A 10,672-nucleotide genomic window follows, 5' to 3' on the forward strand; every position below is an offset into this window, starting at 1 on the left:
AGTCAAGCTGCTTGAGCCTTTCCTGTAAGCAAAAGTTGAATCACAAAGGAAAGTGTTCAGTTGAACTACATATCAGGGAAACTTCATGCTTTGACTCACTCATGCAACATAGCATTGCACCATTCATGTTTCTGACCAACTTAGGAGACAGCATAAAAGTTGATTGAGAAGAAGTCTATGATCTGATTAAACTACACGTTGTGTAAGTGGAAATCTGGGCATGTACTTAGCTTGCTTAGGGAGCTGACTCAGTATCTTTCATTCTGACGAGAAAAATAAACACATCGAATGGTTTGATAAACCATTCCTGTAACAAACATCGATCACATCTGGTTCAATGCTTCAAACACTCCTCAGGTTAATTTCAATATCGGGGGCTCGAAAGTTCGCATCAGCAACGACAAGAACCATCTGATCATCAGTCCATGTCGTATGTCGTGCCTGAAACATCTTCAGCAGTAACATCTGCGAGCAATGTATCAATCATAGAGCAGCAATCAGCTTAAGGAGAAGATTACATCTATTTTTAATGACCCTATTACTTCCATCAGACCACAGATTTGATAACTTATGGCCAAAATAAGGCATACATAAAGCATTAAAACCTTACCTAAAACCTAATAGGTGTAAAATGTTAGCATATGCGATGCACATAAATGAAAATATAGATGAATGTGATTCCTCCATCTAATTAATAGTGAGATTTATGTTGCTCCTTTTTGTCTTCAAACAGAAAAAGACATCACATATTTACATTTTTCTCAGCCTAAACTAGTAACGTTCTAAGATTTGGAAATAGAGTTATTTAACTAAAATTTACATTTTAAAACATTTATAATTGAATAGCTATTATTTTTTTGAAAAATGGTCATTGCTAACACAGGGTCATGAGTTTGCTATCTTTAAAAAGCAAACATAAATATTTTTAGAATTAGAGTTTGCATAAGGTGAAGAGAGAACAAAATTGCTGCACAAGAAGATTGTCACAAGTGAGTAGCTAGGCGTTCGAGGCCTTCGATGACCGCCCCAGCACTAGAACTGGTGCCTACTTAAGCAGCTTGCCATCTAGGCATTGATTTATCGAAAATATTATATTTTTTTATTAATTCTCTGTCAAAATCAATAAGTATTATTAGAAAGAGAAATTAAGTTCAGCTGTAACACATTCCTTAAATACTAATTATCGACTAAACATATTGCATTTATAAGAATCTTTAAATACTTGACAGAAAAACTATAAATAAAATTAAAATAATTAGTTGGAAAATAATCTTATCATTTATCACTATAATATCTCTTTTATATTCTTTTTGTGACTATACATGACAGCTATCAATGTTATTTGTTTTGAAATATTTTTCTACCTAAACCTTTAAAAGAGACCGATGCCTCTAGCCATCTAAACAATTTGACAACCTAGGACCATACGCATATTGACACCCTTGCAACATACTGCAAGTCTATCTGCTTTTAGAAACCATCTCATCAGCTTCCAAAAACAATTCATATTCACTCAGGATCTGTATGTAGATACTCTTACTCCTGAATGTTTAACTCTATCCTCTTGGTATCAAAACAAACACAACACACGGTCCAAGTCTCCAAAATGCCCAATTAAATAAATTTAAGACAATTTCAAACATCCAACTGACAGTTTGATTGCAGCAAGAGGCTTATTTATTCCATAAATAAGATGCTGCTTCACCATCTACATGCTATTGTAAATGGTGAGGTCGCAGCTGAACAGAAAAAAAACTTATTATTTCCCCACATTATCATGACCAAAGTTGGAAGCGAGCGAGTCAGTGCTGCCCAACTAAATGTATAATGTCTCTATAATGTCAAACCAGTAGGAAAAATCTGTCACATTATCAGAGAACAGATCTGGAACTGTTAGTCCACTCCCATATAAGCTGGTAAGCCTGAGATGATTCCTCCATTTTCCAGCAATTCCCTGCTTCACGCGATGAATTCCTTCTAAAGACAGAAATCTGGGAAGCAAACCCTGGTTCCACATCACCTGACCCACCAACACCACTGAATTCAACAATATAATTGTGCCTAGCTGCAAGGTCAGTGGCCCAGTGATTAAACTGCTCTCGGGTCCACTCAAACTTGTGATCATGATTGCGGAACTTGCAAGGTGCTGATTTCTCTTCAGAATCATCTTCTTTGTTGGGAATAGTGGATCTTTGGAGTATGGGGTTGTATTCATAGTTGGGTGTGGAGACGATGAGTACACTGGGGCAGAAAAAACTCAAGACAACATCACCAAACAAGCATGCTTGATCCTCTTCCATATGCTCAATCACCTGCATTTCATTTCCAGAACTACACTGAATAGCAGTGTTTAAAATTTTAAATCTATACAGTATGATATAAGCATGCATGAGCTAATAAACCAACCAATTTATACTTGTGAAGTAAAAATAACTCCCTAGTTTTATAGAAGCTTGTCATGCAGAGAATGCTTCTAGTAATTGCAGTCTATTATTCGTAACATTTAGGATCTCATTGCTCATATAATCTTCTCCCAAGTTCTATATGATGTCTATTGCACAAAAAGAAAAGAAAGAAGACAAGGAAAATAAAGAACAAAACCTATTGACCTCCTCTGCCTTAAATATCCTTTACAAGCTAATATCTATTCTGAAAGAGTTTCTATTGCAATCAATGTAAGCTGAGATATAGCAGAGTGACTTCAACAGCCTATTCGATATTTGCCTCACTAGTTAAACATCGTTCATAAATGTTATGTGAAGATTATGCAAGCTTACATAGTCATAATTTAACTTACAATATTGAGAAAATTTAGAGTTAATCATTGAAGTTTGAAGTGATACGTATGCGACAACAACTAATACCATATGCTGAACTTAGAAGTGGAAGAAAAGAAAGCAATCAAATATGGAACTAATGATACATCAAAGTGAGATTTATTAGTAAATTATTAGGCTACTTGATAGAGAAGTCAATATGGGATCAGAATATTCAGTACCTCTAAACAAGTTCCGATGTCAAATCCATACAAGCGTGCATCAAAATCTGTAATTGATCCATCATAAAGCACTACAGATCTGATGTTTGTTTGCATCAAGGAGTTAGAGCTTAATTTCTGATGTAAAATCTGCAAAATCAAAAATTATAACAATTAAAATAGCCTGAAGATAGCACAAATCTCCATGTAGAATATTGAAATCTAAAATGTAAAACCAAGCTAAATAGAAACCTAGGGAAAAAATACAATTGGCATACTAGATTAAAACAAACTCCATGGAACTACTTCAACAATTGTTTCTAAATAATAATGCAATATTTATGAATGTGAAAAAGGCCACTGTTCAGAAGTGATACCTTCGCAGCACGTATGAGGCTCTTACGTGAAAGATCCACACCAACTATCTTTTCTAATGTAGTTGTACGCTCCACTAATAACTCCAGTAGGCTACCAGATCCACAGCCAAAATCAACCTGCATAAGCAAAACACATGCTCAATCTCAATAATTATTGAGAATCTCCAAAGGAAATGGTGAAGCAGGAAGATAAATACCAACGTAGTGGCACGAGACTCATTAATGTGCCCCAGTGCAAATTCTACTCGCTGCTTAGATAGAGGTGGGCTGAACAAAGCCTGCTCCATTCTATCTTCCAAGGGTTCAGTAACTTGCAAGACCTTCACGGTGTACTCCAGATAGCAGTTGCCTGCAGCATAGATTGCACATTTTCATTCAACATTGTTCGATGTCAATGCTGCCAACTTAAACTAAGACAAGGAAACAGGGAGGGGGTGATGTTGAAGACACACATAAATTTGACTGTGAAAGATGATTTGCAGATTCACCAGCTGCAGCCAAGATCAGGTCCTTGGAAGGCAGTTCTATGATGAACTGGGCTGCTTGTTTGACAGATAACTGAGTTACACATGCTTCAAGCTGGTTAATCACAGCACCAGTCCCTATCTCAAATTCAAACTCGTCATTGCTTTCTAAGGGATCTTTGAAAGACCCATCTTTCCCCACTAATGCAACAACATAACTTATGCAGGTTAAACATCCGGGGGATGGGAAGACACCAGAATCTGGACCTTCAATATTTAGAAGAATCATCCCATTTTCCTGCTTTATGTGCGGCTGATTTATACAGACTGACCCTAGCGAACTGAATCTTTCTAGAGAATAATTCTGCTTAACATGATAAGTAGATAACCATGTTGCAAATTCCCTAGAAAAATTGAGCAGATTAACATTAACGCCGTGAGAACATCCAAAAGAGAACAACTTCTCCACAGGCATGTCTAGTTGCTTAAATAACTTATTGAAAAATGTCAGAACTTTTAATGCAGAATTCTGAATGGCATCATTTTCTTTTGTGTAAGTATCAGCCAGAAAACAGTCAACTATTGGTTCCCGTCTCCTTGACAATATTTTCACTTCACATCTGAAAGTACCTGATTTGCCCATGTCTTTGTCAATAACATCAGCTGCACCTCCATCTGCCATCTCAATTTCTTCATTTAACTTTGATGAATTAGATATTTTACACATTTCTGATAATTCTGATGAAGTTTCTGGAGAACTGAGACTCCTAACAGAGAAAATAGGTTCTGATAACCGGTGCTGGTGGCAGAACACAGAGAGGAGGTCCCTTGGGGTAGGTCCCTTCCAATTTGAACGTGTAGTAAAAGCAGCGGGCAATACAGCTGCAAGTATCGCCTCTCTAGACAACTTATAATGCCCATCAGGTACCTTATTGAGAAGCATCCTGAAGGACCAAAAATTAGTTATTAACATAGAAATCTGTCACAGCTAATTATGAAATACCAAGATCTAAAATCCATATTCAAATCATTACTCAAAAACAAACAGAATAATGATACAAAAAAATTGAAGTCCTCATATCTTGTCACTAGTAACCAGCACCATGCATCAGATTTAAAAAAAAAATATCACAATGCATGTGTATACAGTGTGATCACATAAAAAACACTAATTCCAGAATGCAAAAGTTGACCAGTTCTCTTATTGCACAATCATGTGAGGCTACTCAAAATACAAGAATTTTTGGTTGCATGATACTGTTGAAAATGACGGCGACTAGTAATTCAAGAGGCAAGAATTTCAGGGATGAAACAAATTAAACAAGGGTTTGCACCACAGACCTGTAATAGGAACAAAGAGATATGTCTTCATAGAAAAGGTCCGATGACTTCCATGTATATCCAATATTCGCTAACACTGCATCTCCATATATTTTCTGGCCTGAGAAGTATGAAGCTCGCTTATTTAGTATTGTTTCTGTTTTAATATTTCCTTCAACAGTTGCATGTAGATCTGATGAAATTGATGCCATTAAAGGAGCTTCCGGAATAGGAAAGTATAACTTCATTTCTGATGAAGCTTTGCCAACAGTCCTGAAGTAGCAGAAACATTTTAATCAAGAGCATACAACCAATCAATATAACTAGCAAATAGTAAAGTGCACAAGTGCACTGGACTCTAATATTCTACAGACCTTGAGACAACAATCTGGGAAGAATCAGCAACATTGAGCTTCTTAGCAATTTCATCCAAGTAATATTGGTTGTCAGAAACATCAAGAGTCAATGTTTCAACATGCTCCTCAATTGAGCAGGGAATATATATGGCTTCTATCTGTATGCACCCCATTGAGACTGAATAACGGTTAAGAAATGATTGTAAAGCTTCAGGAGAATATAGACCTTGCTTCTTTATCAAAAGTTTTCCGTCAGTCAAGAAAATGGAACCAGACATTTTGGCAGCCTTTAGGATAAGTGATATAACTGAAAGAGGATCTGATTCTGTCTTGGGATTGATAGTTTTGCATAAGTTATTAGCTTTCACGTCGCATGCAGCAATGGCAGATATTGGAAGCATACCATAACAGTGTCCGACTCTTCCAAATGCCACTCTAAAGTGACCGATCAGGGGATGAGATGATGAAAGAAACTTCCATTGAAACAGCAAACATAAAAAAAAATGTCAGAGAATTCAGGCGGAGAAGTCTTGTTAACATTATTATCCAGTTTGATTTCAAAATGACAAAAAAATTGAGCAAATGAGGCACCAATGTGCACTGTTGAACTAATCACCTTTTCTAATAGTGACTTGTCTGTACAATTAATAATCAGGTTCATGCAACCTCTTACATCTATGTGATTCATAATATTGCCCAGGTGAAATACGATGTATGAGGAAACTTACTTAGATTCATGGACTTAGGTTAGAAGCAATAAAAAACTAGGCTATTGATATGAACCTTCCAAATTATTAACTTCCTCGATGCACAATCAAGTAGCTTGCTCAGTACAACAGAGCTTCCATGGATCAGCTACAGTCACTTGGATCAATAGAAAGAATAAGGTTGCAAATGGAGATCATTTAAAGGTGAAAAAGAACTGAGTAATTAAAGCTATCTACTTACAATCCAATACTTCTCACATTTGCCATACCGCGGCAAACATGTCATCTTGTTGGTGTATAATGTGCTTTGTGGCTACTTAAGAAGGCCCTAATCACGTACTCAAGCCACTGCATGCAAACACACACACACACACACACATAGACACACACAAACAGAGAGAGACAGAGAGAGAGATGAGGGAGTATGGAATAACCATGTGTTGTCAAGGATATCGCAACCAACAAAATCTGTTGCATCAAGCCTATATATTCAAAAGCAGAAATTAGGAAGTGAACCATTTCAAAGGTATATAGTGCAAGCATCTGACTCCACATATCCAAGTGAACTGTGCAAGGACCATCAAATTGGAGGTGCAAATAAAGGAGCAATTTGTTTATGTTGACAATCCATGCATATGGCAACTGTTATTAGTGGAAGGCATCAAATAAACAAGGAACATAGAACCTGGTAATATTGAAAAGAATCAACAGATCTTAATGAAACTCCAAATTTGTAGTATGCTTAATTAAATACAACAAAATCTGAAAGTAATCAAAAGAAATTTTTACAGAAAAGGGAAAGAGATCAAAGAAAAAGCAACATTGCTTAATTTATTGTGAAAAATTTCAAGGTTCAAGAAGAAGGGTTATTAGGGCATAAGCAGAGCCGAATAAATAAATTTCACACTTACTGGGAAATGCTTTCTATGGAAACACTTTTATGTCCTTCGTTGCTTTCATAGTAAAGTTCTCAATTAATTGTGCAAAAAGAAAATTCATGCAAAATTACCAACCTCGTCTGTAAACAAGACAGATACACGAGCAACTAATTCATTCCATGCTTCCTGCGGAGTGGGATTATTTGTTGTAAACTGAATTCCCAACTGCAAAAGAAATCAAAGCATTACCACAAACTGAAAGATAAAATCACATCATTAAATTGTTACGTACATAAATACTACAGGAACCACGACCATATAGTCTTACCTCACTTAGATTAAGACCAGCTGTTAGGGTCTAAGTTATAACGTCCTACATAAGTAAGAGTAAAAGCAACACCCAGATAATCAAGTACTCTGAATATATTTCAAATTATCCAGTCTTTCTTTTCAATGAATGCATAGGGGATTTCATGCTTGAATTAGCTTTTTAAGTTTCTGGATTCATCAAACAGGTTATGCAAATAGTAAGGAGCAATTAAAGCATTGGTCCGTTGACTCCTCGACAATAAGTATATGGGATTGAGCAATCTGTGTCTGCTCTTTCCATCGTCAACGAACAATTTTTATAATATCTGGCATTCCCATTTTTTAGTTCCCAAGAGTTTGTCAGTTGATATCAAACTCAATAATTTTGTTGTTTTTGTTCTTCCAGGAGCCAACTTGTAAAGTTATCGAGTATTTTACGTTGTACTGAGCAGAACTCAAGCTTTTAACACTTATTACAAAAATATTAGGCAATGCCTCTCCTAATCTGTTACTGCACTGATTCACCATGTTATTTTTTCAGCTAAAAAAAAAAGATGGAACTATGGAAGGTAAAATTGGAATCAAAGGTCGATGGTACTATCCCGAGTTACCTAGTTCGGAGCGTACCAAGCCGTACCAAAGGCGGACTGGGATGGTTCCGGCCTTCACATCGAGAAACCAGCGAGGTAGGGGAGAGTGAGAAGGAAAGAGAGGAAAAGAGAGAGAAAGAGGGAGGGAGGGAGGGAGAGAGGAGACGGCAGCAGAGTGAGCGAGGCAGATAGAGGGTTGGGGGGAGAGGGAGGGAGAGAGAGGGAGAAGGGAGGGAGGCAGACAGAAGGGAGAGGGCTTTCCTCCACCTCTCTCGCTCTCTGCTATTGTCTCCCTCTCTCTCCCTCCCTCTCTCCCTCTCCCTCCAGCCCTCTATCAGCCTCTCCCACTCTCCAATGCCGTCTCCCTCTCTCTCCCTCTCCCTCCCTTCCTCTCTTTTTTCCTCTCTTTGTTCTCTCTCTTCCCCTTCCACTGCCTCTCTCTCTCCCCGCTGCCCCCGCCTGCTCTCTCCCTCCCTTCTTCCCTCTCCCTCCCCCTCAGTGACAAAAGCCTCATGCATTAGGCTGCCTTTTTTCTTCTAAGAGTGAAAGCTACAATCAGGGGTGCCACTATGGAATATTAGACGTTAAGCTGATGCTTTACCACATTTGTTTCTACCACATTTGTTGTTATCATATGATTCACCAGAGAGAGAATATAAATTGATAGCATATAAATTGCTTCCAACCAAAACAATCTTTATGACATCAATTATTGGCTGAATTTGTCTATCATGTCCTTTTCATTCTTTGTTTCCTATGATTCTGCAGTTTCCAAAAAAATATGAATTTCATGGAAATTGTCCTATATTCTGCTGCTATTATGTCACCAATGAGCATTTAGATTAACCTAACAATAAGAGTGCCTTTATGTTTATTTTAATGTGTAATGTTTAACAATCCCACAGCTGCTGACTAATGACTAAGGAAACAAGAAACAGCAGAAATTGAGGCATGCATGAGGCTATGAAGCAAAACCTTTTCTATGGCAATCTTTGCAGCAGACTGCTCCGCTTCCTTCTTCCTTGGAAAGGTATCTGAAGTAACAGACAACTCAGGGAGATCCAAATAACATCTATACAGGATTTTGGTCTGCTGCGGGATTACCAACCCAGGGCAATCTGCTGACTGCAACTCTTCCTCAATCCTATAGCATGCTTTATTACCATACTTCTGATATATAAGGGCCTTTGGGGTAAGAGTTGGCCTATTCACTGCAACCGCTGGTGATTCTTGAGTTCCCATAGTTCTCCTTAAAACCTTATCTTTCTCGATAATTATTCCCTCAGACTATAAGAATAGGAATTGTACAGCATATATTATTCAAACCAATGCTAATACTCGTCCTGTTAAAAGAGAAAGCAAAAACTATACCATGTCAATTAATACTATAATCAACTGGCTAGAAGCAAACAATCTAACCCAAATGTGGTTACCATAAAAACAAACATAAACGAGAGAAATTAGTGCAAGAAACTAACTTGTTTAACTAATTCAAATGTGGATGGTACACAAAAACAAAAAGAGAATAAGTATTCCAAAAGACCGAATCTTTTATCTCTATTTACCGATCTAAATCTCGAAAACAGACGAAATAAGCTCTCAACGTCTAGCAATAGGACAAGCAGCAAATAGTGAATACAAAAAATATACAAAAGAGAATTTACAAACCCTAAGCTCAAAAAAGAAAAAAAAAAAACTGAAAAGAAAAACATACGAAGGCCGGTGCACAAAAAAACCCGGGAAGAATCATATGAAGAACATTACTTAGAGAAAGAAAACAAAGATATAACCCGAAAGCTCCAAAAAAGATCACCAGTAGAAGAATCCGAGCACAAATCACCAGCGAAGGGGAAAAGATCAGGACTTCGAGACTAAGGAACCTCAAAGCGCCGCTCCTAGGGCCGAGACCTAAGACGCACTAAGGATTGTCAACAGACGGTGAGAAAAATTCTCGAAACCCCGGGCCTATAAATAGGAAATCAGCAATTAATGCAGGAAATTTTCGACATAAGGCTTTAAAGACAGGACCAGATAGCCCAATCTGAGCCGGAAAAGGAGATTTTACATCGAAAATTTAGGGTTTTCAGAGATACGCGCACCTCTCCTGATACATCGAGGAACGGCCCCCGAACAGTCTACATAGAGAGTGAGAGAACTCAAGGAAAGGAGGGAAAGTACTTAAAACTGCACGCCCATCCTCATGACCCCTGGTCTTCTCTAACTTGCGCTCACATTGACCTTGCGCCACGTGGTTTTAAAAAAATAATAATATATCGTCCGGACACCCGCAGACGAGTTTATCAGATCTGCCGTCCAAATCAACAAGCATCATATCCTAGCCGTCTATCTTTACGTGGATGCTGTGGAGATTGCTTCAGATCGAAGCAAATTATGTTATATATATATACATATATATAATAAAACTGGATTGTTTGGCCTCGTCTTATACTTCAAAAACCAATGCCCATGGGATATATATTTGAGAAAGAATACAACATAAAATTATAGCTATCCGGATAAATAAATTCTAGAAGTAATATTAAGACATGGTATTATATTAAATAGATTGTTATGAGAGAGAGACTTGTTTAAGAAATATAACTATGTTGAGATGAAATATTTTGGATGCCATAGTTCCAACAATCAAAATTTAAAATTTAAATATCAATAGATGTTGGATGGTTTAAGTGTATT

General features: G+C 37.3%; 1 protein-coding gene across 5 annotated transcripts; it reads right to left on the reverse strand.

The window, feature by feature from the left end:
• Positions 1-1,659: 1,659 nt before the first annotated feature.
• Positions 1,660-10,219, reverse strand: HEN1 (double-stranded RNA binding protein-related / DsRBD protein-like protein). Of its 5 annotated transcripts, none has more exons than XM_088710609.2 (11): positions 10,078-10,219; positions 9,792-9,943; positions 8,954-9,321; positions 7,215-7,304; positions 5,513-5,967; positions 5,160-5,411; positions 3,843-4,762; positions 3,552-3,703; positions 3,355-3,471; positions 2,999-3,127; positions 1,660-2,312 (listed from the first exon to the last, which is right to left on the reverse strand). In XM_088710609.2, exons 3-11 carry the CDS (start codon positions 9,218-9,220, stop codon positions 1,872-1,874), a joined length of 2,823 nt encoding a protein of 940 aa, XP_088566735.2. In that variant the 5' UTR covers positions 9,221-9,321; positions 9,792-9,943; positions 10,078-10,219; the 3' UTR covers positions 1,660-1,871. The 5 variants fall into 5 exon arrangements, with proteins under 5 accessions (XP_088566735.2, XP_008812124.4, XP_088566731.2 ...); XM_008813902.5 differs by having other exon boundaries at positions 3,807-4,762; XM_088710605.2 differs by having other exon boundaries at positions 3,807-4,762; positions 9,819-9,943; positions 10,078-10,183.
• Between the last annotated feature and the right edge of the window lie 453 nt (positions 10,220-10,672).

The sequence above is a fragment of the Phoenix dactylifera genome, chromosome 14, assembly GCF_051530095.1.
Source record: "Phoenix dactylifera cultivar Ajwa chromosome 14, Ajwa_hap1_PhDact_Kaust_v1.1, whole genome shotgun sequence".
Classification (NCBI taxonomy): Eukaryota; Viridiplantae; Streptophyta; class Magnoliopsida; order Arecales; family Arecaceae; genus Phoenix; species Phoenix dactylifera.